Raw genomic sequence first — 27885 nt, 5'->3', positions numbered from 1 at the left:
TTTTTTTTTTTTTGATGTCTGAAGTGGACTTGTGTCAAAAATGGACAGTGCTGTTCTCATGTGGACAACTCCAGCTTGGAGCCTAGGCCGGTGCCTTCAGGCTACTTGGTGCCTAAGGACAGGCTAAAGCCTTGGAGGGATTTCCACCTCTCATAATTATCCTGACCCATAACTGCTTATTCTCAAAGGTGTGTGTCATACACATCATCCTGCCAATAACAGAGTTCAGAGGACTGTGTGTGTCAGATTTTGCTAGGACACAATTCTGGAAGGCTATACAGTTCACAAGGAGGAAAAAATTCATCTTGGCTTACAGTTTCAGGGGGTTGATCCACATGACCCTAGGTTCTGTGGTTTCTGAGCTTGTGGGGAGATAGAACATTGTGGTGGGGAGCATGAGATATAGTTGAGACTCTGTATAGAGGAAGAGGAGGGGGAGTGTGGGGGGACAAGATGCCTCCTTCAAAGGAACAACCCTAGTGACTCATCCTCCACACCATCCCCCTCCTCCCCTACCGCAAGAACTCACCAATGGTTAGGCACCCTGGTGATGCAGTCACCTCTCGATAGCACCCACAAAAACCTGTGTGTGTGTTTGTGTGTGTGTGTGTTTGTGTGTGTGGTATGTGTGTGTTTGTGTGTGTGTGCATGTATGTATGTGTGTGTGTGCATGTGTGTATGTGTGTGTGTGCATGTGTGTATGTGTGTGTGTGCATGTGTGTATGTGTGTGTGTGTGTTTAGGCATGATCTTCCAGGTTACAGCTGGCTGGTTTGAATATTATTTAATATTCAATTTAAAATGCTCTCTCTTACAGGGTCCTCCAGGCCCTCCTGGACCTCCTGGAGAAAAGGTAAGGATATTTTTTCATTGGTTACTCTCAGCCTTATTATAGGACTGTGGTGACATTCTATAATACCTCTGAGCCTCATTCTTACTCACATATAGTACCACCTGTCAGTATTAAGTATCTATGTATTGTCTGCCCATCTCTCTCTATTGATCTGTTATCTGTCAGTCATTTTTTCTATTGTCTATCAACCACCTACTATCATCCTCTATTGATTTGTCATCTGTCAGTCATTTTTTTCTATTGTCTATCAACCACCTACTATCATCCTCTATTGATCTGTCATCTGTCAGTCATTTTTTCTATTGTCTATCAACCACCTACTATCATTCTTATTGCTGTCATGGTGATGGTGACATCATCATCACCATCACCACCAACACCATCATCATCTTTGAGACTCTCCATTTTCATCTACTCATGCCTTAGTTATTACTTTGGATTCATTGATCATTCCCTTACTTTTCTAAACCCAGAGTTTAAAACCCTTCCATTAATAAATTCTTCATTATAATATTTGCAAAAAAATAAAAAATCTTTGCACACTCATTGCATCCAGCATGGCTTTTCTGGCAAAAGCCTGTGATACTTGCAGGACAAAACTGTTGCTTGAAGCCAAGCCTCTTGCCTCATCTGAGCGGGGCTTCAGGATGGCTGGCCAAGGTGGTGACAGCCTGAATAACAAAGACTAATTTGTAACCAACAGGGGCAGATGGGCTCCAGCTTCCAAGGACCAAAAGGTGACAAGGTGAGTGCGAAGCCATTGTTCCTCCTCTGTGTGTGGCTGAGCCACTGGGATCACAGAGTTCATTCCACCTTGCCAAAAAGTGAGGCCAAGCGTGTCCCCCAGTGACAGAATGCCGTCGGTTCCCTTATCTGTATACAGAGCTCAAGCAGTGCATCCATCAGACCGAACATTCGCTTCAAAAAAGTGAAATTTAGATTGGCCTTCTAGTTGCATACTCTGTTAAACCCAACCCTGATGGCAGCCATTGTGAGGAGGCATGATGTAGGTGGCAATTGGTTTTTCCTTGGGGACCAGGTGGCACCAAGGACGTGTGCCTTGGCAGTGGCAGTGGTAGGGTGGTGAGGACTGAATAAACATCTTTTTCTTAGCAAGAAGGCCAAGCAGTGAACACCCGGTTCCCTGCTGTCCTCCTCCGTAGTGTCCCTGGGTAAGACAAAGGGACAGTATCACAATTGCTGCCTGTCTTGGGGTTTGCAAGTAGGTGTGAGCAGCTGCTACCAGTGGGTACCAGATATAGTGGTCTGGACAGAGCCTGGGCTCTTCCCTTTACGGCTGGAGTCTTTGGCCCTCACTCACGTTTGGCTGCCCTTCCCTTTAATTCCAAATGTGCCCAACTGTTAGGCATATTTGAGCAAAAGAAGCCTGGTGATTCTCTGATATTTTTTTTTTGGCTCGCCTAAAATATCCCCTTTCCTGCCAAGTTCCTATTAGCTGGTGTATGTTCTCACTGTGTTCTCACTAGCACAGTGATGTAGCTGAGTGCAGGTGCATGCACAGGTGGGTCCTGCGGCTGCGCTCAGGCGCATGCACAGGTGGGTCCTGCAGCTGCGCTCAGGTGCATGCACAAGTGGACCCTGCAGCTGTGCAGGCCTCTAAGCCTGGGAAGCCTACTTCTCAGGTTGTAGACACCCCCTGGTCCATTTTCTGGCAGAAGCCAAGGCTTTTGTTGTGGGACAATAATGTGCTAGCATTTAGCTTCTAGCTTTATTATCCTACCTCAGTTTTTGTTCTATTTTTCATACCTGACTAACCTCCACACTTTACATGACAGGGAGAACAAGGGGTCAGTGGTCCCCCGGGAGTACCTGGACAGGCACAAGTTAAGGAAAAAGGAGACTTTGCTCCAACAGGAGAAAAGGTAAGTCTGCGCTCTGTCCGGTGAATGTCTGTGCTCTGTCCGGTGAATGTCTGTGCTCTGTCCGGTGAATGTCTGTGCTCTGTCCGGTGAATGTCTGCACTCTGTCCGGTGAATGCGCTCTGTCCGGTGAATGTCTGTGCTCTGTCCGGTGAATGTCTGCGCTCTGTCCGGTGAATGTCTGTGCTCTGTCCGGTGAATGTCTGCTTTCTAAGTTTGGACAAATTCAGAGGGACAAAGGGAAGCTGCCTTGAAATTCTGATTCTCCAGCCATAATCAATCTTGCCCCGGGAAAGCGAGCTGATAGATGCCCTTTGAGGCCAGTACTGGCTGCTCTGGGTTGGCGTAGAATGCGATTATTCTGTCCTGATTGACCTAACAAAGGGCTTCTTAAATAAGCCTGGCCCTCAGGAGAGGCTGTATAGATGGGAGGGGTCCAGTGTATGGAGGACACCGTGGCCCATTCTTTCACCAAGGCCATATCAGACTGTAGCCCAAACCAGACTGGGAAGGGATTATTGGAGTTCTGCTTGCAACTTTTGTTGTATGAGTGACAAAAGTGTTTTTTTTGTTTGTTTGTTTGTTTGTTTGTTTTTGCAATTATGTGCATGTATGTGTCTCTATATAAGTTTGTGCATGCGTGTACATGTGCTAACAGAGGCCAGGAGCATTGCGTCTCCCAGAGCTAGAGTTACAGGTGACTGTGAGCAGCCCAGGGTGGTGCTGGGAACTAAACTCAGGTCTTTTGCAAGAGCATTATGTGCTCTTAATGGCTGAGCCACCTTTGCAGCCTAGATTTTAAAAACAGGTGTTCAATGAAACATCTGAAAAACTGATCCAGGCATGGTAGTGGACCCTGGTAATCCTGACATGCCATATTGAATGCCGAAGCAGGAGGACTGTCACAAGTTCTGGGTTACATATCAGAGTTTCATAAAAAGATCCCATTTCAGAAAAGAAAAGAAAAGAAAAGGAAAGAAAAGGAAAGAGAGAGAAAGGAAGAAAAGAGAAAGAAAAACAAGAGCAACAAAGTGTATTGTGGCCATTAGGTGGGTGATGTATAGCCATCAGGTGGGTGATGTAGCTATTAGGTGGGTGATGTAGCCATCAGGTAGGTGATGTAGCCATCAAGTGGGTGATGTAGCCATCAGGTGGGTGATGTAGCCATTAGGTGGGTGATGTATAGCCATCAGGTGGGTGATGTAGCCATTAGGTGGGTGATGTAGCTATTAGGTGGGTGATGTAGCCATCAGGTAGGTGATGTAGCCATCAAGTGGGTGATGTAGCCATCAGGTGGGTGATGTAGCCATTAGGTAGGTGATGTAGCCATCAGGTGGGTGAAGTAGCCATTAGGTGGGTGATGTAGCCATTAGATGATACTGATGTGCCCCTCCCCAACCCCTCCATTGTTTTAGGGTCAGAAAGGGGAACCTGGATTCCCGGTAAGTACTCTGTTCCTCTTTGCCATTATTTTTATGTGAAGGATGACACGTTATGGTACTGGTATTTCCTACCAAAGCCAGCGTGTGTCTGACTTTACGCTGTATTTGTATATATCAATGAGTCTAACTCCTTCTCTGCTTGTCTCTTAAGGGAGTGCCAGGATATGGAGAGAAAGGTGAACCTGGCAAGCAAGGGCCTCGGGTAAGTGCTTCCTAGATCTATCCACTCCTCTCTGGGAAGCACTCCCCTCTAGTCCCCACACTCAGAAACAAACGGAAGGATGGATGCATCTCTAGCATTTTCTAATTTCTTCCTCGGACCCCACTGAACCTGCTAGGGAGGGGCTTTTGGAAGAGTTACCCCTGTGCTGTCCCCTGGGACAACTATTTTCTTGTGTGGTCAGAGCGGGTGTTTGGCTGTTTTTGTTGCTCTTCCTGACACCAGACTTGAACCCCTACCTCCTCCCATGCCAGGCTTGTGTGTGGCTGGGACCCCAATAGGCTTACATACTTCTCTCTGTCTGGACAGCAGCAGTGGGGTATCTGCCTAGCTGCCAGTTGTCGGGAATATCTGGTGATTCCCCAAAGTTACGAGTGGAAAGATGAGGCCTCACCTATCAGCCTCGGTGCTCACTGCCAATGACAAAATAATCTCATGCTACCTCTGTAGCCCTGGGGACTCTGTTCTTCAGAAACTGGGCCATCTTCCTCCCTGTGACATAGCAATTCATGTGGCCCTCTTCTCTGCCTGTCTTGTTCCTCACACCAGGGAGAGACATGAACAGAGTTGTGGTATGGCCATAGTTATTTGTGAACACTCATGTCTGCCTCTTTATTGTACAGGGAAAACCTGGAAAAGATGGTGAAAAAGGAGAAAAGGGGAGCCCGGTAAGTCTCTTCCACTGCAGTTTCTGAGTGGACAAGGGCCACTGTCCCCTCCGTGACCATGCTGTATCTTCTGTCCCCTCCCTCCGTGACCATCCTGTACATTCTGTCCCCTCCCTCCATGACCATGCTGTACATTCTGTCCCCTCCCTCCATGACCATGCTGTATCTTCTGTCCCCTCCCTCCGTGACCATGCTGTACCTTCTGTCCCCTCCCTCCGTGACAATCCTGTATCTTCTTTGCTTTTAGGGCTTTCCTGGAGATTCCGGGTACCCAGGTCTCCCAGGCCGGCAGGGCCCTCAGGTGCGTGGCGACGGTTTGAGTTTTACCTTTAATAGGTTGTTCACCTTAGGAACTTGCTCCTTTATTTTTTAGAACTCTGAACCCAAGGGGAAAATGTTTCTTCTCTGTATGGACTCAACAGTTTGTTGACTTTTCCACAGTCGATGAGTTATTTGAAGGAAGACTATCACATGACACACTCGGTCAAGCATTTGTTGGCTTATTATTTTTTTTGGTAGAGATTAATTTTTCCTGATTATAAAGTAAGAGAAAATACAGAAAGGAAAGAAAGGAAAGAATGCCAAATTTTCAGCCTCCCGCTGTTCCTCTGTAAACATATGCATGTGCCTTCCATGGGTTTGAAGGGCACATCTTGCCTTTTTAATTTACATTGATTGATTGGTTGGTTGTGTAGGCACACATGTGCTGCCTATGCAGGTCTGTGTCCCTTCTCTCCTCCCATCACGTGGGTCCCCAGGGGTGAACTCACGACCTGGGGATGGGGTGAAGCACTTCTACCCACAGAATCATATCTTGCTTTTTAAGATTAATAATGCTTTGTAAATAAGACAAGGAGGCTCTGATCTATGCAGACATCCATCAATTAGTTATATGGAGACATTACTAACATCCATGCCTTCTGCTGACAGGGTTCTAGATAATTTTAAAGTTGCTTGAAGCCAACATTGGAGTTCATATTGGGGCTTTAAGTGCAAATCCAGACATAAAAACCCCAAGGAGATGTCTTAAGGAGTCAGAGTTGGAAACCGTGTTTCCTAGCGGTTTAGAGAAGAGCCTTGCTTCTGCAAGGCTCTCTAACGGTCCCTCGAGAAGGCTGCCACACGGGGCAAACGCTTGTCTTCAGGCTTCCATTTAGTCTGTGTAGACATTCTTATTTCCATGCTACCTTCACGTGATGCAGATGACCTGGGTCCCTATTTCTTTGTGATGACCACAGCCGAGCCAGTCCCAGAGGGACAGGTAGGGGGAGTGTAACGGCTGGGGGGTTGTGTAGAACCAATTTCTATTTCACCAGAAGATTCCTGGCCAGCTTTCTGTGTGGTCATCTATGTGGTAGGGCAAGGCAGTAAATAACTGTGTATGTCCCCTGCAGGGAGAGAAGGGTGAAGCTGGACTTCCTGGCCCCCCTGGAACTGTAAGTAATGAGCGTGATAGAGATGGGCCCCGGGACACATGGGACACTCTGCAGCTGCCCCTTGGGTGATGCTCTCATCCAGAGTGGGTGCCTGCCATACGAAGCACTTCATAAGTTGCTCTGATTTTAACAATCAGACATTGATCGTTTTTACATATCCTTAAACCTCTGGAAACAAACACCTTTGTACACAGATAAACTAGCAACCTATTTGGAAACCTGATTTTATTTTATTTTTAATTGTCCATCAGGGAAAATTTAGTAAGAGGATCGTATGGACCATAGTCTGTCTGACTGTTCTAGCAAAACCACATTTCTTGTGCAAGTAACGTTCACACCTTGCCCATGTGCTCTTGGGCCTGCTGTTGTTCTGTTCTTCTGTTCTACATTGGTTTTGAAACAGTGGGCACTCCTGTCCTGTTTGCTCTGGGTGATGTGGGTGTGGATATGTGCCACTCGCTGTGTGGGTGAGAGCTTGGGGGGCCAGAGTGATCATTCCAGGGGCTACATTTCAGCAACAGGACTAACTAACCCCTGGGCGCTTTGTGTGCCCAGCACAGCTGCCTTGATGTGCCCAGCATACCTATGGCCTTCCTCTCTTCTGTGGCTCACCTAGGGTAGGCAGGTTCTCATCTCTCCTCAGTCCCACCAGCACACTCTTGTTTAGTTAGTTTTAAATTTATTTATTTTTTAATTGATAAATAGAATTTACATATACTTGGAATGCACAGTGGGTTTTTTTTTTTTGATATATATCCATGTCATAGAATGACCTAAACAAAGCTACTTAACTGCATTTAAAATAGCATCCCCTCATTATTGATACAGAGAGATACTGTAAAGAAAGCGTGTCGAGGCTTGACTGTGCCATTTTCTTTACACTGTGGTCATTCAGGATCATGTTGAGCCAGGTTTCTGTGTCAGTGAGGTTGGCAGTACCTCCTTCCTGGTCTTTGTCCCTGTGATTTTTTTTTTCAGTAAGTTCCCTTTTGGCTTTTAGAGAAAGAAGACGCATAAAATATCCTCCAATAAAAGGAGACAAATAGTGTGTGTTCCTGCCCTGCACATTGGAAGAAACCGAAGGCGTTGCTCTGTTGCCCTGTGAAGGAAGCCAGGCACGCCGTGGCTTGATGCATCTGCACATTGTAGACTAGGCTTTAGTTGACTGAGTGGGACCATTGCTGCTGTTAGGGAAATCATATAAATGAGGCCAAACTGCCTGACAATTTAACACTGAGCAGTGCTTGGGACTTGGTATTCATTCTGTAGCTCCCCACATAGCTTTGCATCCACATTCCTTGAGGTAATACAACGTACATGACGTGTGCTATTAGCTTCTCACATACCAGCCTGACCTGTGCTTTAACGCAGGTGGTAGGCACCAGGCCTTTGGGAGAGAAGGGAGAACGAGGCTACCCAGGAGCACCAGGTTTGAGAGGAGAGCCCGGCCCTAAAGGTAGGCAGTCTGCAGTTTGCTTGTTCTCCCCCCCTCGCTCCCTCTCCTCCCCTTTATTCCACCCACCTTTTCTTCTCTCTCTTTGGAAGCCGGGTGGCAGTCAAGCTGTTCTTTCTAGCTCCCAGACTCACTGTCAGGAGATGCCCAGGAGCCCTCTGCCTCTGTGGTTTCCTGAGCAGGTGTCCCTGCGGGGGGTATTGTGGGCTCCGCTTCTGTCCTCCCAGCCTAGATTGCGGGTGCCTTCAAGTAGCCCTGGGCAGACTGTGGTGGAGAAACAGAAAATGTCTGTACATGAGTGACCTTACCTCACTTTGTCCAATTCTCTCCTCCCCTTTCAAGGTTTCCCTGGAACACCAGGCCAACCAGGCCCTCCAGGTGAGAGCCCTTATTTCTTGTAGAATGCTGCACCTTCTGTGTGGTTTCTAGTCTCGTGTGTTTGTCACACACATACTGGGTATGTTCACAAGACAGGCTGCCAGGTTTCTACTCGTCCCTCTAGTTTATCAAAACCCAGTGTAGCCTTGTGTGTGCCCTCTGTATACTTTATAGGTACAAGTTAGCATGCCATTCCCCCAGGTGTAGGCATATGTGCAGATAGTGGGTCCTTGTTTCCCGGGGGACACTTCCTTGCCCACTGGGCTGGTCCTCTGAGTGAATCTTGTCCTTGCATGAGTCTTGGCTCTGCCAGAGTTCTCCTGGCTGTTGAGCTATGGCTCTCTCCAAGATAGGTGGATGGCATGCCATCCCTTTGCCTTCCTCTACCAGTCTGATTTTTACTTGGTCTGAGACTTTTAGAGTCCTACTGTCTTTCCTGGGATCCCCATATGGTTGTTCTTTCTCAGGACAGCAGGACTAGCTGTGTGTGGTTCCCCAAGTTGCACAGCTCATGGTCCCCACCTTGATATAGCCTTTTGGGCTATATCAAGTCCCTTAACACCTTAGCATACAGAGTGATGGAAGTGGACTCTGCACAGACCTATAACTCTGTGCTTGAGCCTTGCCAGGCTGTATTGTGCTGATCTAGAGCACGCCCTCACTGAGGATCCTAGTAGGCATTTTAGCCTGGATAGAGTGTGGATTTTCTGCACAGCTGTCGCACTCACTGCCTTCGGGATATTTACACAAGCTCCTGTGCTGGCTGCAGGGTTCCCTGTTCCAGGACAGACTGGTGCTCCAGGCTTCCCAGGTGAAAGAGGAGAAAAAGGTGACCAGGGATTTCCAGGCGTGTCTTTGCCAGGACCAAGTGGAAGAGATGGAGCCCCAGGGCCTCCCGGCCCTCCTGGCCCCCCTGGGCAGCCAGGACACACAAGTAAGTGCCATGAATTTCCCATCAGATGCCGTGAGCCCAGGGCAGAGCTGGACCGGCACTGTGACTGCTGCTAGAAGCAGCGCTGTGTAAGGCCTGGTCCTCCCAGCACTGGTTACTTAGTAACCTTTTGCCTGAGTAGTTTACAAAGTTAACGATGTTACAAAATAGAATCGCTAACAACCAAATAGGCTTAAAGGGAAAAGCAACACATTAACCAGCTCTAAGTCTCCTGGCATCTGAGGTTAAAGGTTAGCAGGCTGACTCCTTTAACTTTGATTGACAGCTGAATGTCTTTTGCTTCATGTAGAGCGATTGTGCATAATGCTACTTAGGGTACATATGGGAACAGATTACACTAGAATATGCCCTGGCATAATGCAGTCTAGATGGAGAATCACACAGAACTTTCCTATATCAGCTTTCAAGAAAAGCTGAGCATTACGTATAAGCTTGTGATTGGCTTATTGTGATGGCATGATCTCACTTCAATAATTTTAAGAAAGCTCCAGAAGGCTTAAGACAGCCAGGTCAGTGGAAGCATATCAAAGCAGGGGGTTGGCTTCTTCTGTGCTAAACCCAGCAAGAGCTGGAGGGGTTATTTACAGTAGGAACCCACTCTGAGGCTGGTCACCACTGTGGACTATAAAGCTGGAGTAGCAGTGGGACCCCTCCTGTGTGACTGATCATAGGAGATTTATGAGTGTGGAGCTCTGGTGATGTTGATTCCAGAACTGAAGCCCATCCTCAGGAGTGGGAAGGAAGTTCCCAGGATGAGGCTGGTGAGGAAGAGAGATAAGGGCTGAAGGGGGCTGATTGAGTCCAGATAGGCAGCTGGCTCCCTTCGGAAAGGATTAGTGTGAATTCCTGGGCAGAGAACAGATTGTATGTGGCTTTATGGAACTTCCTCCTCTTCTGACTTTTGAAATGTGGAAAATGAGGATGAGGTCTGGCCATCCTGGAGACATTCCCAGGACCGCTTGCTCTCTATGCTGTTTTTGTTTTGCAAGTTAAGAATTCACAGGCTCATTTGGAAGCAAAGGAGAACTGAATCTCTAAAAAGTTCAAATCAGCCCAATATATTTTAGTTTTGTAATTAAGAGTCAGATTAGGAGAGAGGAAGAATGCCCGACAATGTCTTACGGGTTTTAAACATCACTTTCAGATGGCATCGTGGAGTGTCAGCCTGGACCACCCGGGGACCAGGGGCCTCCTGGGACTCCAGGACAGCAAGGGTTGACAGGTGAAGTTGGACAGAAAGGTAAGAGACTTAAACTTCTTAGAAGTGGCGGCTGTGTATGGACTGAGCAGTTCCTCCACTGGCTGGCTCAGGTGTTGTCACACTATCACACGAGGCTGGGCGCAGGCATGCTCACCAGTGCTTCATCTGGGAGCCCTCCACAACCACTCCCCAAAAGATGTATTCTGTAGCTGAGCTGTGGTTGTCTGGTGCGATGGCTGTGATGGGGAGTGGAAGGGACTCAGCCATGGCAGTCAGACAGCTGTCTTACACATTTCCAGTATGAAAGAATCTAGTCTTGCATTAAAAGTCTCAACTGATAGCACAAGTTTTCGGTTCAAAGCTTGAGAGTGTCCTTCTCAAAGGACACATGTTCTTCCTTTAAGCCAAACCAGGGATCTATACATGGGATATTGACAAGCTTTCAGTGTGCCCACAATCAGGGCAGACAACTCTTCCATTGATGGATTAACTAGCTTTACTCTGGGCTCTCAATTTTAACTCTAACCTTTCAAGTTGCTGTGGTATCAATGAAGGACACTGATTTATGTCTTTAGCAATTGAACCCAGAGATGGGGAACTCTCACCTCATGCACTGGCTTAGCACTGACTAAACAATGGCATTCTAATATTTATGTGCTCGTTAACCCTGGGGCAGAACAAACTGGGGCTCTCATAAAACCAGCCCCAAGCTTGACCATTTCTAGCTTGGCCTATAAAGAATTTGGCCCTTTACAAGTCTAAATCTTGCATGGAAAACAGTTTCAGAGGGCATGTCAGGGCAGCCATGTAACCTTCCTCCCCACATAGTCACTACTTACTGAGACGACTTATCCATTTTAATGATGGACCCAGTATCTAGAGTTCTTTAAGCTGAAATCTTGCCCATCCATCCATCCATCCATCCTCTGCATCGTAGGAGATGCATTCTTTGTGCCTGTGTGTGTGTGTGTGTGTGTGTGTGTGTGTGTGTGTATACATGTGTATGTGAGTGTATGGGTATGTGTGTATATGTATATGCACATGTGTGTGCATATATGTGTGTGTGGTGTGGTATGTGGTGTGTGTGTGTGTACATGTGTGTGTTGTGTATACATATATGTATATAGTGTGGTATATGGTATGTATGTGATGTGCATGTGTGTGTACATGTGCATGTGTTGTGTGTATATGTGAGTGGTATGTAGGAATGTATGTGTGTATATGTGTGTGGTGTGTGGGTATGGGTGTGTATGTGTGTCTGTGGTGTAGTGCCATGTGTCGTGCAATGCTGGGGACTGAACCTGGGGCCTGTGGGATGAGTGTGAGATCATCTCACTAGTGGGCAGTGCTATGGGCAGGAGTGATGATGGAGAAGGGAAGAGTCTGGCTGGGACATCTGCAGGACCCTCTCTTGTGTCCCCTCTCTGAGCACCACAGAGCTTTCTGTTGGCACATCACACGTTAAACACATAGTAAGCACTTGTGTCTCTTCTTTCAGGTCAGAAAGGAGAGAGCTGCCTAGCCTGTGACATGGAAGGACTTCGAGGCCCTCCAGGGCCACAGGGGCCTCCGGGAGAGATTGGTAAGCAGTAGGGCATAGAACGGAACATGGTAGGGATGGACCTGGGGTCGGATGCCAGCTCCCTCAAATGCTGAGTTACGAAAGTGCAAATGAGAGCCTGTTAGCAGAGGGTGTCCACATGGACAGCCATGGCCAAGCCCACCCGCCACAGTGGCGTAGTGGTTCTCCCAGCTCCATAGTCAGTCAGCTCAAAGAAAGTCATCAGGTTTGTCTCCCAGACCATTGGGGTGGGAGGTTGGAGGACACTACAGCTTCCCATGCCAGTGAGTTGTGTACAAGACATAATGGCCCCTCTGAGCCTATTTTAGCCATTTGCGTTTTGCTTATCTCCTGCCCTGGATGTTCCTTAAATGAGAGTCCATTTCATAAAAAGATTCTGATGCAGTTAAATCTTGGGGCAAAGGGAAGCTTGTCTCACAGTTGCTTTACTCCCATCTCTTTTTCTAAGGTTTCCCTGGACAGCCTGGGGCTAAAGGTGACCGAGGCCTGCCGGGCAGAGATGGTCTTGAAGGATTGCCGGTAAGCGAACCCCTAGATCATACTCATGTCTGAAGTCATCCCAGCAATGGATTCTCTTTTTGTGCTCCAGCCTGTTACAGGAGCTGGCCCAGTGACTATGGGTGAATCCCTTTTATGCTTACATGGGACACCCAGAGAACATGTGAGCCTTGGATCCACAGTCCATGTCCCCAAAGCCATGTCACCTCCCTGGTTGCTTTAGGTGGTCAGGTCCCCTGGGCAGCCCAGAGTCCTGCCCACAGGGTCTCAAGTTCCGATTGTCCCACAGTGGCCATCTTTCTCCATGACCACTGCCTTTGGCGCCCCCTGTGTGATCTTAAATCTTGCCAGGGATGAGTTCACCCTAAGAGCTCCTGTGAAGGGAAAGAGGGAGGGAGGGAGGGAGGGAGGGAAGGAGAGAGGGAGGGAGGGAGGTTGATATTCCATGTCACCAGCATGTATTCCGTAGATGGCTTTTCTAGTCTGTAGATGAATCCACATAAATCCATAGGGACCAATATGAAAGCTTTCAGCTGCACAGAATTCCAGCTGCTAAGCTTTGTTCTGAGAGAAGTCATTCTGAGAGGAGAAGGAATCCACCTTTAATACTTAATTGCACACTTGGTGTGTTTGCAAGCTTCCCTCGCCCCTCCCCTCTGCTCCCCTTCCCTCTGCTCCCCTAGGCTCTGTAAGCATTGCTTGGTTCCTCTCTAATTCTTTTCAGCTCTTCTTCTTTGTCAGAAATCAAAAGTTAGATATTTGACCTTACCCTTTTCTGAGGAACCTCTTTAAAATTCTTCATTGCTTTTGGATATTGCTGGAAGCGTCTCTCCTCTTGAGGAGGCCAGGACAGAACTGACTCAAGTGGGAAGGAGGCAGCCAGAGGGCTGCAGGGGTGCCCTGCTTTTGAAGTCAGATTCTGTGCCACTCTGTGGCAGCCTGGTGTGGGTGCCTAGAGGGCTGGGTTAGAAGACACAATTGTTTAAAACAGTTCTGAGCAGAGAAGTTCAAATAGCATTCCGTGGTGGGGATCAAAGGGAGAAGGACTTTAAAGGAGGCAGAAAAGCTTCTTCCCACCTCTGCCCATTGCCTTTATCCTTTATCTACCTGGCTTTCCTGGGGTCTTTCTTGCCTCTGCTCTGGCTAGAACCCAGGCCAGACATTCAGCTCCTGACCCAAGAGATCAGGAAAAAAAAAAAGGAAAAAGAAAAGCAAAGAAGTGGGGGAGGACAGGGACAGTCTGGGAGTCATCAGGATATAGAGGAAAACTGTCCACAACACAAAGGCTTCCCTCCTGCCTCCAGGAGCCCAACTTTCCCAAGATGGTCACAGGCTCTGAGGCAGAGAACGTAGTAGACAGTTTCCTGGGAAGTCAGTCATTTCCCTCTATTTGAGGCTGATCCCAGCTTCTGATGTGGTCCTCCTGTGTTAAATGTGGCTGGAGGCTGGAAGACATGGATGTAGGATGAGGTGAAGATGCACAGCTGTGGCTTTTTCTCTTTAGTTGGTGTTTTGTGCCCTTTGCCCTTGAAAGCCGAGTGTTTGACTTTAGGAGTAGACAGCAGATCCTACAGGCACTAGGAACAATCAGCCATCAGCCGACACCCGTGTCTGGCTTGTCCCAGGGGCTGAGTGGATGTTATCGGAGGTAGACAGTACAGATGCCCCATCTGCCCTGGTTAAAGCATCCAGAGCCAGGCTTTAAAGGCAGGTATGGATCCCATAGGGGACTTGAATCAAAATAGACTTTGGCTGGGACATCTTTCCAAAAACATATCAGATCAGGATGTTGTGTGCCAAAGGTTGCTGAGACATTTTAGCATCATCAATGCCACTTTTAAAGAAATCAATGGGGTGGAGCAAAGGCTTAGTGGTTAAGGACACTGGCTCTTCTTCCAGGGGACCTAGGTTCAATTCTCAGCATCTGTGTAGCTGCCTACAACCATCTGTGATGTCAGCTCCAGGGGATCTGATGGCTTTTCCTGTTTTCCATGGGTACCAGGCACTCACGTGGTACAGTCCTGTGTGTACCCATACATATTAAATTAAAAAATTAGAGGAAGCAAGACTATCTTCCTAAGTCCTTAGCATCTCCTTGTCCCAGACATTGCGGAGCAGATGAAAAGTCTTGGTTCTTCTAAAGCCTTTCAGATACTGGAAGGACAGGACCATGGACACATCTTCCCAATGAAATTGACCCACACTTCTGGAATGACAGATGTACAATATGGTAGAAATAGGCCTGAGTGTCCAAGGAAGCGCTCTGTAGGACTGTCTAGCTTCGTTTAGGATTTATAAGTATATACCTGCGCACATTAGCTTTAGAAAACCAGCTAAGACAGTCTCACCATTTGATAAAACACTGAAGTTTCTACAACCCTTTGCTAAAATTTTCAGCACTTGGCTGGCAGAAATAATTGTTTTTCCTTCTTTAGACTTGTGGAAACAATCTCACTTCCAGATCCTGGGCTGGGTTAGCTCAGGGCTAGCCTAGACCACCTGTCACTGCCAGGTGGAATGATCTGCCTCAACAGAGGTGATCTATGCCCTCATCACTATTCAGCTTGGTACCCAGGGCCAATGGTAGTATTTGAACCCTTGCAATGTGAATAGCATTTCTGAAGCACGGAACTTTTCAATTTTTCAATCTAAATATTTAAATGGTCTAGCCTGGGGCAGAGAGTAGCTGCTGAGGCCTTACATTCTTGGGTGAGCCTGTACTAAATATTCATGTGTAGATCCTAAGGTTCCACGGGATACGGTTGGCTGGGTGACAACTTCTCTGTCTCCCCAGCCTGTGCAGTTTGGCTTTTAGGAGCACTGGGTCAGGAAAGTCAGTTAACCCTTCCATATTAGTCCCAGACTTGACGGGCTTTGAGCAGGCCCCAGAGCCTCCACAAATCCTATCCCTACGTGGACCAGGGTGGTTCACTATAGAGCCCTCAGTGATGCTTAGGGAGGATAGGATGGTGGACGGACTTTGTGAACAGGAGCACTTACTTTTGTACCCAGCACTACACTCCCTGGCTGGGCAGTCTCAGATACATGGCTCACTTTTCTGTTAGACTGAGACGCCCATGTCTTCCTTACAGAGTTGTGATAAAGGTCAGAAATGGTACACGAGGGTCTTGCCACACGTGGGTGTGTGACTGGCGGTCTCCATTTCTTTGAGTATGATTTCTGTATACATACATTTTGCTCTAAAGTGGTCTTCTCATCTCCTCCCTGGAGAGGTTGACATTGTAGGCACACACAGTGGTTTGTGATTCACTTCCACTCACAGGGCTTGACACAACTTCTGGAAAGAGATTAAAATAAATGTGTTACGGAGAGTTTGGATTCTGCCAAGTCCTCGGTGAGCCCGGAGTGCCTTTCTCATCCCAGGAGACCAAGCAATTGAAACTGTTTGTTATGTTCTCAGTTTCTTCGTGTATGTCCACTCTCAAGGCAGCTGGAGGAGAAGGGGTGGCAGATGTGGGCATTCTTTGTACATTCAACTTCCAGGAACTAAAAATCTTTTTGTGTGTCTCTTAACAGGGTCTTGGGAAAGTCCAACTAGCTTCCCCAAAGCCCAATTAAAGAGCTGGCTCTGGGCTCCTTTACCTGGCTGGGTTTTCCCAATCACCATTGCCCTGGAAGCCCCCTTGTCTTCCTTATGGGTTGTGAACACGAAAAGGAAAGCCCAGGAAGATTCAGTAAGCAACACCCAGGCTGGGTGAAAGATGGCGGCCCCAGCTCTTGGGTGTCTCAGCTGCCTCAGCCCTTACATACAGCATCCAGGAGTCGCACATGAGCAGTGTGCCAGCACTCGTAGAGACATTCTCTGGAAGGGTTGTCAGTCGTTAGGGGAAGGAAAGTTACTCAAGGATTTCTCGAACCTGTGTTGAGTGTTACTCCCCTGTCCCTTCTGATCCCTGTGGAATGCTTAACAAAGTACAGGAATTGAAGACAGCTGCTGATGGCCGTGGAGTTTCTGGCTAGCATCTGCAGGACATCTAACAATGGTGGTTCCTGATAGGGTGGCTCCTTAGCCCAAGGTTGACTGCTGATGCATCGCTTGGTAGTTCTGGCGTCACAAGATGTTTTGTTTTATAGGGTCCACAAGGTTCACCGGGGCTTATAGGCCAGCCTGGAGCTAAGGGAGAGCCTGGAGAGATATTTTTTGATATGCGACTCAAAGGTGACAAAGGAGACCCAGGATTTCCAGGACAGCCTGGCATGCCAGGAAGAGCAGGAACTCCCGGAAGAGATGGCCACCCAGGACTCCCTGGACCCAAAGGCTCCCCGGTAGGTCCATTTCAAGAGTTGGAACACGTGTTTTACAAATGGGGAATCTGCAAAAAGTAGAGAGATGGATGCTTTGAGCCCCAGCCATGGAGCCTTACTCAGATGGCAGAAGCTTGCTTCATGGCCCCTGAGCCAGCATACATCAATGCATGTAGGGGTTAGTGCTGTAGGCTTGTATAACAGGCTACAGATGGCTCGTCTGTTTGATGTCCTGGGACTGAATAGATGAGTTTTCCTATCCCATATCCTCTTGGGGAACAATTCTAAAGCAAATGGTGCACCCATCATTGTCTGAAGGGTGGGATCCTAGACCTCTAGCTGTGACAGCTGTTCAGAGAGAAGCTGCTGGAATCACTAAACTCCAGGCTGACCCTGGTGGCTCCTGATGTAGTAACAGCGCCACCTCGACTCTTGTCACTAGTTTTCTGTGGATAACACAGTATTGTCATCTGTCAGTCTTTTCTGTCTCTTGTCTCCTCAGGGTTCAATAGGATTGAAAGGAGAGCGAGGTCCCCCCGGAGGAGTTGGTTTCCCTGGTAGTCGTGGAGACATTGGCCCTCCTGGACCCCCAGGAGTCGGTCCCATTGGTCCCGTTGGTGAAAAAGGACAAGCAGGCTTTCCTGGAGGCCCTGGGTCTCCAGGTCTTCCAGGTGAGTCCTCAGGGCCTGAAGGGGCAACTTCAAGGTCACAGAAACAAGGGCTCAGAGGTCCAGGGTACACAGTATCTCACTTCTTCCCAGAAGAGGGATGTGACTGGGCCAGTCCTTCAGAGTTCCCCTGTATCAGATGGGTCAGCTCGCGCACAGAGACCCCAGATCAGCTAGGTCAGCCCCTCAGGTAGACGTAGGTGAAACGTGAGGCTGATTTTTATTTTCATCCATTTTCTGATTGGCTTAGTGTCTGCATTTCCTAAGCAGGGTAATGTTTGCTTTCTGCTGATGCTTAGACATCCGGCTTGCTGTTTAATTCCTATTGGCTTAGGTCACTTTCTGACTGTCTTTTGGTGGTTTATGTGCCAAACCCCAAGCAGAGTGTTGATAAACACTGTGAGAGACTCACTCAGTCCCTGCCCTCCTGTGTTCTCTAACAAGGCTTATTAGAAATCTGCAGCAAGGGTAACGGGTTGCTTCCTATGTCATCCGTGCCCAGGTGACTGAATGTGGTTGGATTGGTGGGGGACACCACTCTCTGCCTTGCATAAGTGGGCACTCCATAACATGACTCCACGCTGACCTGAACAAGCCTGAGGGCTCCTGAGACAATCTTGAATGGTGAGGGTAGAGGACAGAAGTGGCTTGCCACAGAGGAGGAAGTAATCATGTGTACTGAGGATTTAAACAATTGTGAAGTTAATGAAGATCTTAGGGTGGTTAAAAACAGTGTTAAGGGAACCATGAATAGAATTCCCAGCAAGAACTCACAGCTCCGATGATGGTTTCTCTAGCCGTGACTATAGCAAAAACTATATCAACTCCCATCCTTATTAGGGACACGTTTTCTCCTGGAATACAGTGTTTGCCCTGTTCAATGGCAGAGTCCTAGTGAGTGCTCTGAGCATCTCTCCTCTTTAGCACAGTCAGCAGGACTCTGTTGCTAACTCCATCCACTTTGTTAATGGAGGACTGAAGTATCTCCTTTGCCCCTCCCCTGGAAGCAGGGGACCACTGAGGAGCTTTAGGAAGACTGAAGCAAGCCAGAGAGAGGGTGCCTCATGGCGGTTCTGCATTTAAAATCAACAAGTTGAGAGTTCCCATGGCCTCTGAGACGTACTTGTAGAAGCCATGGAAGGAGTTAATCAGAATTGAGAGAAATCAGCAGGGTAGTTCCTCCCGGTAGATATAGGCACCACAAGAAAGAAGTGTCTAGAAGGAGATGCTGCAGGGTCTGTTGACCAGCTGTCCACATTCTGGAGAGCTCCTTGCCCTCCAGACCCTGTGAGCTTCTGGATCAGAAAGTTAGCCTTTGATCTGCAGAGTGGTATTTATGTGGTGACATAAAAGACTGGATCCCAGGGCTTCATGGTAGCAGATGCATGCTGGGGTCAGGCGGTTCTCACAATCTGTGGTGAGAGTCAGGCCAGCCATTCCTGGAGGGTCCCCTTATCTGGAATTCCCATGGTGTGCTGAGGAGTCCCTGTGCATACTTGAGGAGCCCTGATTCTTTCTCAATAGCAGTGTCCTGACCTCCAGTGGCTCTCTGGGGCTTAAGTGGGAAGAGATGGGGCCTGAAAGTGGAGATCGTGACCCTGCTAGAGTGGCCTAAATCCACAGCCACCCACTTACCTGTCATGTTCTGGCTAGCAAGTGTGAGTGAGTCCTGACCTGTCTTCTTCTATCGGGCATGAAGCCCAGCTAGGTGGAAAGCAACAGAGAGAGTCTATCTGATGGATGGAAATAGTGTTTCAGGTTGTTTTGTCTTGTCTTTTGGTTTTGGTCTTTATTTATTTATTTATTTATTTATTTATTTTGGCTTTTTTTTGGGGGGGGGTTATGCTAACCAAGAAATGACCCAGGGCCACCCCTTACTTTTTGTTATGGGAGATTGTCTAACTCTTCAGGGCTTGAGTGCAAAATGCTTAAGGAATCCAGAGTCAAGTAAATATTTTGGTCATGTGCGGACACAAATCTTGAGTATCTCTGGTTGAGATTCTAGACATGTGGGGGAGAAATGAGAAGCCCGGGGACAGTTCTGTGCAGGGGTTCAGGTGCCTCAGAGGATGGGGAGTGGTGGCCACAGTCTCTGCGTCCTAAGAGGATGCAGGGACTCAGTTGGGGAGTGGTGGCTCCTTTGCGGTATACTGAGAGGTTGTTGGGACATGACAGCCTTACTGTCTTCAGAAAGGCTGAGATGTGACAATTCCCATATATAATCCTATTGTTTTCTTCCCTCAGGTCCAAAGGGTGAAGCAGGAAAGGTTGTCCCACTTCCCGGCCCCCCAGGAGCTGCAGGACTTCCAGGATCCCCTGGGTTCCCAGGGCCACAAGGTACTGTTGATGTCTAGCTTGCCTGAGTACCACAGTGCTACCACACGGGTACCACAGGGCTACCACAGGGGTATCACAGGGGTATCACAGTGCTACCACAGGAGTACCACAGGGCTACCATAGGGCTACCACAGGGCTATCACAGGAGTATCACAGGGGTATCAAAGGGCTACCACACCAGTACCAAAGGGCTACCACAGGGTTACCACAAGGCTACCACAGATCTATCACAGTGCTACCACAGGGCTACCACAGATCTACCACAGGGTTACCACAGATCTATCACAAGGCTACCACAGGGCTACCACAGATCTATCACAGGGCTACCACAGTCAGGGCTATCACAGATCTACCACAGGGCTACCACAGGGTTACCACAGGGCTACCACAGTGCTACCACAGGGCTACCACAAGGCTACCACAGGGCTACCACAGTGCTACCACAGATCTACCACAGGGCTACTGCAGGGTTACCACAAAGCTACCACAGATCTATCACAGTGCTACCACAGGGCTACCACAGATCTACCACAGGGCTACCACAGATCTACCACAGTGCTACCACAGTGCTACCACAGGGCTACCACAAGGTTACAACAGAGCTACCACAGATCTATCACAGTTCTACCACAGGGCTACCACAGGGCTATCACAGGGGTATCACAGGGTACCACAGGACTACCACAGGGGTACCAAAGAGCTACCACATCAGTACCAAAGGGCTACCACAGGGCTACCACAAGGCTACCACAGGGCTACCACAGTGCTATCACAGATCTACCACAGGGCTACCGCAGGGTTACCACAAGACTACCACAGATCTATCACAGTGCTACCACAGGGCTACCACAGGGCTACCACAGGACTACCGCAGATCTGCCACAGGGCTACCACATGGATACCACAGATCTACCACGGGGCTACCACAGGGCTACCACATGGATATCACAGGGTTACCACAGAGCTACCACAGGCTTCCTTAGGCATTCATCACATTGGCCATTCGCCTTTCTCACCACAGGTGACCGAGGCTTCCCAGGAACCCCAGGACGTCCAGGCATCCCAGGAGAGAAGGGTGCTGTGGGCCAGCCAGGAATTGGATTTCCGGGGCTTCCTGGCCCCAAAGGTGAGTCTAGTGAGGGGCTGTGACTCTGGCCAGAAGACCAACTGGGGAAGGGTATCCTGCCGTTCAGTGACAGCCTGTCGTGAGGGTCTTGGTATTTGCTTCCTATGAATCTATGGGAAAGAGAAGTCTCTGGCAGGAGGGACACCCTCGGTCCATCTGCATGTTCAGGTCACACAGATGACAATGTTCCTACCACCCCAGGCCATTGGCTAAGGAGCATGGGATCATCTTGCATAGAGGGATTGCTCCAGACACAGGTGGCTGATGAGGAATATGTAGCCTGCCTGGCATCGCCACACACTGTTTCTGTCTATATGACGTGTTAGTGGCTTTGCTCGGTGCTGCGAACAAGTCCCTGACAAAGGCAGCCTGAGGAAGGGAGAGTTTGTTATGGCTCACAGCTTGAAAGTTCATCATAGTGGGGAAGGCCCTGGCATTGCAGTGTGAGCTGGCTGAAGAGAGATGGGGGAGCGGTGAGGTCAGTCAGTGAGCCCATGGGATGGCCCCATATCCATGATGGGCTATCTCACGCCACTGAACCCAGCCTAGAAGCCCTTTACAGACATGCCAAGAACTCTGACAGTTCCAGACAAAAGTGATGAGTGTTAGGCGATCCATTGCATCTGTAACCATTTTCTCCTCTCTTCAAAACAGGTGTTGATGGCTTACCTGGAGAGATAGGACGGCCTGGGAGTCCAGGTCGCCCCGGATTTAATGGCTTACCTGGCAACCCAGGACCACAAGGCCAAAAGGTAGGCGCTGACTCTCCCAGGCTGCCTGGTCCTCATCCTTGTTAATTGAGCATATAATATGTGGATTATTAATCTTGTGGGATTTTTTTTTCTTAATGGCATAGTATACAAGAGGCAGAAGGGAAAACAATTGTTTAAACTTTGTGAACATTTCTAGTCTGTGTGCTGGGTCCCAGGTTCTCAGTGAGCAATGTGTTTCTAACTGTGAGTGACGGATGAGAGCTATTTGAGAGCCACTGTCAGAGAAGAAATGTCAACCAGGAGGGTGATACATAGGAAGTCCCAGTCTGTGAGGGTCACCCTAGTGGGTCTTTAGCTTCTGTTCTTGGCACCAACAGTGCTCCCTCCAACTGTGACAATTGGAAACACATCCCCTCTTTGCCCCATGTGCCCTGGGTAGACATGTTGTTGGCCCAACATGTGCTATGTAATATAGTAGTTTGCTTGCCCCTGAATGTCTACCTTCTGCATCTTCCTAGACTGGATGGAAGTTTTGGGGTGATTACTGGTCATGCCTCTCCTGCTCTGGTTAGAGGAGACAGAGGGAAACAGCATGAACATGAAGTGGGAGAAAGGGTTCAGGGCTCTTCTTAACCATTGCCCATGATGGGACTGGTCTGGTCCTGTCCTCACTCTCTTGGGAGAGAGCAACGGTAACAGGTGACATGCCTCGGTCATCCAGAGCCAGCACTGATGATTAATTTTTTCCTGGTGTCTTGGGGATTTCCAGGGAGAACCTGGCATTGGGCTTCCAGGACTCAAAGGGCAGCCAGGCCTTCCAGGCATTCCGGGTACACCCGGAGAGAAGGGCAGCATCGGGGGACCAGGCGTTCCAGGAGAACAGGGGTTGACTGGCCCCCCTGGACTCCAAGGGATCAGAGGTAAGGCTTCAGACTGTGTCAGGGTGTCTGTTTGCTTTGTGTGCCCAGAGTACCAATTGTGTGCTCAGTCCATGTTGATTAGGCAGGTGGGGAGACTCTGGGAGGGTTTTGTGGCTAAGCCTGTTGTACAAATGGATGGCTTATGGGAAGGGATACTCTAACCTCCAACTTATTCCCATCCTTCCTGACAGGTGACCCAGGACCTCCTGGAGTTCAAGGCCCCGCAGGTCCACCAGGGGTTCCAGGAATAGGACCACCTGGAGCTATGGGCCCTCCCGGAGGGCAAGGACCACCAGGGTCATCAGGTGATGTGACTGTCCCTTCTTCAGAGCTTGTGACGTGTGGGATGAGCAGGGAGGTTGGCACAGTTGCCAAAATAAAAAGGGATGGGGGAGCATATTCTAGTTTGGTATGGTTGTTTGCTTAATCCAATCATTACAGACTCCCATTATTTCCTCCCTCTGAGTCTGTTTAATGTGCCAAAGAAATCTGTTACATATTCGGTAGCATTTAAGATTTTATTTAACATAATGTCTTCCTGTTATCTTTGTTAGGAACCTTGCTAAGTTATTGATAACTAAACTAATTGATTCTTTGTCTAGTTGCCTTTGTTCTTGTACCAATAGTCCCAGGATTATGTTAGTACTGGGGGGAAAGGGGAAAATATTCAGTGAAAGCTAGCCTTCACTAGCTGGGGCCAGTGGGTATACAAAGGTAATGATAATCCACAATGGCAGAAAGAGAAGGATTTTTCTCTTATGAGATGACTTCCCCACTGCAATGATGACCCTGAACATTGGCATTCAAGCCCCCAATGCTTGCAAGCTCACATGCTATCTTCAGAAAATACTCTACAGTATAATGCCCAATTCTAGAACATTCTGTAAGTTACTCACTTTGTCAATCTCAGGTCCACCTGGAGTTAAAGGAGAGAAAGGTTTCCCTGGATTCCCAGGACTGGATATGCCTGGCCCCAAAGGAGATAAAGGCTCTCAAGGACTTCCTGGCCTCACGGGACAGTCAGGCCTCCCTGGCCTTCCTGGACAGCAAGGGACTCCTGGAGTTCCAGGGTTCCCAGGCAAGTGACACCCAAAGGTTGCCCAGATCACTCAAGAGGAAGCTTAGCTTAATTCCTTCTTTCCTGACGCCTGGGCATTTACCGCTGGAGGTCCGTGTAGGGATGTGTTCTTAATATTCCTTCTGACTATAGGTTCTAAAGGCGAAATGGGCGTCATGGGAACCCCAGGACAGCCAGGCTCACCAGGACCAGCAGGCACTCCAGGGTTACCTGGAGAAAAAGGTAGGAAGGCTGAGGGCTGGTAAACCATGTGGTGTCTTACTGTCTTGTGTCTGAGAATTCTGAAAAGTTCTTACACTATTATGGATCACATCTAGTTTTAAGATGTAGATGAAAGGAAGGGGCTGGAAGGTGCCCTTCTCTCAGAGGGATTAACTCCACGCGTAGATCACGGGCACACAGTGCTAATGACTGCCTCGCTGGTGTGGAGAAGATGGGAATGGCTGAGTCTCTCTCTGCAAGAAATGTGGGCTCTCCATTTACATGAGGGTGCCAGAGTTGAGTTGTCAGAGCCACATTAGTAGAGCCTACATGGGCAAGCCCAGATTTTTATTCCTTGTTCTCTGAAATCGATCCAAAAATCCTGTTTTTTTTTTTTTTTAAAAGAAAGCTGACTGTAAACATAAAACACAAAAAGGGAAGTTGATGTCGGGATGCAGACATTTTCCAGTCTGTGATTTGTTTATATTTGGGGGACACTTGAGCCTGATGGGGAACAGAGTTTGAGGAAGGCATCTGGGAAGCAGACAAGGGGAGCTCACTTGAGATGCATGTGTTGCAATCGCTAGCAGATAATGAATTTTAGAAGGTGGCTTCACAATGCCTCTCCCCCGTGACGCAGGCTCTTGCCACCATGGTCAGCTTTTGATATGTTCTCGTTCCTTCCCAGCTTTGTAGGTGCTGGCTGGGAAGAGTCCCCTCCAGACATGGCTGGGTCTGGATCTCACTGGGTGCTTGCTTCTTTTCCTCCACAGGGGACCATGGCCTTCCAGGCTCCTCGGGACCCAGGGGCGACCCTGGATTCAAAGGTGATAAAGGCGATGTTGGGCTTCCTGGCATGCCAGGATCCATGGAGCACGTGGACATGGGGAGCATGAAGGGACAGAAAGGAGACCAGGGAGAGAAAGGTGAGCGGAAGAGGGGCTTCAGTGACTGGTGATAGGCAGGCCTCACTGGGGGACCTACCTCCCCAGGAGCATCATGTCATCTTGCCCTCTACAACAATTGCTTTCTAAGCAGGTGCGGGAGCTCACTGTGTTTTTTTGTGGCCTATAGGACAAATTGGACCCACTGGCGATAAAGGTTCCCGAGGAGACCCTGGAACACCAGGAGTGCCTGGGAAGGATGGGCAGGCAGGGCATCCTGGGCAGCCAGGTAGGTGTGGGCAGTGTAACCAGAGTCATTGTCAAGGAATCTGCTTCTTGGTGCTTCCCACGGATGTTAACCTGTGGGATTTTTTTCTCTGTTATTCTAGGACCTAAAGGTGACCCAGGCCTTAGTGGAACACCAGGATCCCCTGGACTACCTGGACCCAAAGGATCGGTTGGAGGAATGGGCAGGCCAGGTAATACGGCTATGGACTCAAAGTCTCTAACATACACCGTATGCATACAAGGCTAATGGGATGTGTGCAGGGTAGCACTAGGAAGATGCAGGGCCTGGCAGCCATGTCTCCAGTATACAGTCTCTCATCTTGGGTGGATGCATTTGGCTGACACTGTAATTGTTGTTAAAAAATGAATCAGCAATGCACACTGGAAAGTGAAGTATGAGCTACCCATGGACGGGTGTATTAGCTGGGGAGGTGTTTCTCAGCACAGGCTAGGAAGTTATCATCAAAACTGGAAGCCTGCCCCCCTGTCTTCTCTCAGGTCTTTGTGAGGCATTCCCATTACTTGCTATGACATTCTAGGCCGCTGGTTGTATACCCGTGTCTGTGTGTCATAGAGCCATATGTGGTGTGTGAATCTTCACACTGTCTCACAGTCCTTTATATCATAAAGGTTCTTTATCAGTAGTGTTGTGTTCTTCCCTCTATACAGTGATGGTCTTTCAAAAGCAGAGGAAGGGTTTCCTGGGGTGGCTCTGAGGCAGCTTGCTTGAGGACCCCAGCTGTGTTGGTGGCAGACTGATAAGCAGAGCGATTTGTGTTCAGCATCATCCATTAAGTCCAAGTTCTATTGTCTGTGTCACTAGGTTTGCCTGGAGAAAAAGGCGTGCCTGGCATCCCTGGCTCACAGGGTGTCCCCGGCTTACCTGGAGAGAAAGGAGCCAAGGGAGAGAAAGGGCAGTCAGGTCTGCCTGGCATTGGGATTCCAGGACGGCCTGGTGACAAGGTGACCATCTCCTGCCCCGTGGCAATGTCCCCGACACACTTCCAACTATCTCAGCACATTCACAAACTGTGATACAGCACTCCCTCTGACTAACTCAAAGTCATCTCCTCCTGCTCACTGCTTTTTCTCCCCAGAGAAAACTCTAGAAGCTCTCTGAGAGGTGAGGGTGGCCACATATCCCAGGGAGGAAGAAGAGGGGCGGGCAGATGGAGAGGAAGCATTGACAACCGTTTCCCAGACAGGGACTTTAGTTCTCTTCTGGAAGGCCCAGAAAATGGGGTTCTCCAATGCGATTGATACTCATGACATCTGTTACCTAGAAGGTGCTTCCAGACCTGGAGCTGACACATCTGCTTCTTCCTCACAGGGAGACCAGGGGCTTGCAGGCTTCCCCGGCAGCCCCGGTGAGAAGGGAGAGAAAGGCAGTGCCGGAACCCCTGGGATGCCGGGGTCCCCGGGCCCGAGAGGTTCTCCAGGAAACATCGGCCATCCAGGTAGGAGAGCTGGGCAACCTCCAGCAGTGTGGTACAGATGAGGAAAGCTCAGCTGCACACAACTGCTGAACTTTGATTTTGTCTTTAGGAAGCCCAGGCCTGCCTGGAGAGAAAGGAGACAAAGGCCTCCCGGGACTGGATGGCGTTCCTGGTGTCAAAGGAGAAGCAGGTAGGGATGGACCCTTTGCTGGCACTTGGGGTGGGGAGGTGAGGAGCACCCAGGTTTCACTGGGGTTGGGGAGTGTAGTCTCGGCCTCATGGGAGAATCCTTCACGGTGAAGCAGGCCCCAGTATGGTATTTGAGGTCTAGGGCCGGCTGGTTTTATCCCTCCACTTTCAGATCCTCAGTCTCTAAGGTGTTCGTGGTCTTGGGGAGGTGAAGCTAGAATCTCCAAGCTGCTTTTGTAGTGAGATGGGCATTTCTCTGTGCAAGCATTGGGTGGAGTCTATGCTGTTCCTAGCAGCAGAGAAGAGCCTGCTGGAACGGATCAGAACTGACATCAGGGATCCCAGGCACATGAAGGGAACAGCTCTTTATGATGTGGGAAAGGGGCCACTTCTCAGACGCCACAATGCTAAGATGGTCCACGAGTGATTATGTCTTCTCTCCAAGGTCTCCCTGGGACTCCTGGCCCCACAGGCCCAGCTGGCCAGAAAGGAGAGCCTGGCAGTGATGGGATCCCAGGATCGGCAGGAGAGAAGGGAGAACAAGGTGAGTCTTGTTTCTGTTTCCCAGCAGAGTCATGCTGTGTGCCATGTTGGTTGAACACAGGGGTCTCAGTGCTGAGTTCCTTGCAGCTCCGAAAACACAGATGTGGACTGGAGGGGTGGGATTGGATCTGGGAGGGATGCTTATTTCTTTTGGGAGTGGGCACCTCCTTGGAGGGCAGGTCCAGAGACACAGATGCAGGGCTGTTGGGGAGACATGCAATTTCCCTGTATTCATTGTGACAAAGCCAAACCAAACAGACAAGAGAATTCTTCTGTTCAGCCTTTCGCCCACTTGGGAAGGAGTCCTAGTCTCCCAGGGTCTGGGAGTCTTGGGGTTACTGTTGCTTCCTGTGTCTGCTCCTGTTACTGAGGGGAGAGCTGTCTTGGCAGGACCACCAGTTTTTAGCTATAGCTGTGTTGGACAGGACTGGAGCAGCAGGGGCTCCTTGCTGTCACTACTAGCTGCTCTTCAGTTCCCTTTCTCATTCTCTATAGAGATAATTTATAAGGAGCCCTTTCTGCTTCTTCCTCCACCTGAGTCTCCTGTCTGTCCACTGTTTATGTGCAGCCTGCTCTCCTCTCCACTACCCAGCTCTCTGTGCTCCTCCAGCTTGACGGGATGAAGAGTCGGATGGCCATCTGAGAAAAGCCAGACTGCACGTCTCTGCTGTAGT

General features: G+C 49.0%; 1 protein-coding gene across 1 annotated transcript in view; it reads left to right on the top strand.

The window, feature by feature from the left end:
- Col4a1 (collagen type IV alpha 1 chain) overlaps positions 1-27885 on the top strand; it is a 119734-nt gene that overhangs the window by 72652 nt on the left and 19197 nt on the right. Inside the window, exons 11-40 of the mRNA XM_031339027.1 lie at positions 817-852; positions 1556-1597; positions 2649-2735; positions 4148-4174; positions 4326-4376; positions 5018-5062; positions 5310-5363; positions 6457-6498; positions 7870-7954; positions 8294-8329; positions 9099-9263; positions 10426-10521; positions 11981-12064; positions 12513-12583; positions 16658-16849; positions 17331-17499; positions 19741-19833; positions 20855-20959; positions 21614-21711; positions 22442-22592; positions 22784-22897; positions 23503-23670; positions 23803-23892; positions 24645-24797; positions 24946-25044; positions 25145-25234; positions 25867-26006; positions 26374-26500; positions 26589-26669; positions 27114-27212. Of these exons, the coding sequence (XP_031194887.1) occupies positions 817-852; positions 1556-1597; positions 2649-2735; positions 4148-4174; positions 4326-4376; positions 5018-5062; positions 5310-5363; positions 6457-6498; positions 7870-7954; positions 8294-8329; positions 9099-9263; positions 10426-10521; positions 11981-12064; positions 12513-12583; positions 16658-16849; positions 17331-17499; positions 19741-19833; positions 20855-20959; positions 21614-21711; positions 22442-22592; positions 22784-22897; positions 23503-23670; positions 23803-23892; positions 24645-24797; positions 24946-25044; positions 25145-25234; positions 25867-26006; positions 26374-26500; positions 26589-26669; positions 27114-27212 (2890 nt within the window). The remainder of the gene's footprint in view (positions 1-816; positions 853-1555; positions 1598-2648; positions 2736-4147; positions 4175-4325; positions 4377-5017; positions 5063-5309; positions 5364-6456; positions 6499-7869; positions 7955-8293; positions 8330-9098; positions 9264-10425; positions 10522-11980; positions 12065-12512; positions 12584-16657; positions 16850-17330; positions 17500-19740; positions 19834-20854; positions 20960-21613; positions 21712-22441; positions 22593-22783; positions 22898-23502; positions 23671-23802; positions 23893-24644; positions 24798-24945; positions 25045-25144; positions 25235-25866; positions 26007-26373; positions 26501-26588; positions 26670-27113; positions 27213-27885) is intronic.

This window comes from Mastomys coucha, unplaced genomic scaffold (assembly GCF_008632895.1).
Source record: "Mastomys coucha isolate ucsf_1 unplaced genomic scaffold, UCSF_Mcou_1 pScaffold22, whole genome shotgun sequence".
NCBI classification, from domain to species: Eukaryota; Metazoa; Chordata; class Mammalia; order Rodentia; family Muridae; genus Mastomys; species Mastomys coucha.
Note: the sequence above shows the minus strand (reverse complement) of the source record. Positions and strands in the feature narration are given on the sequence as shown.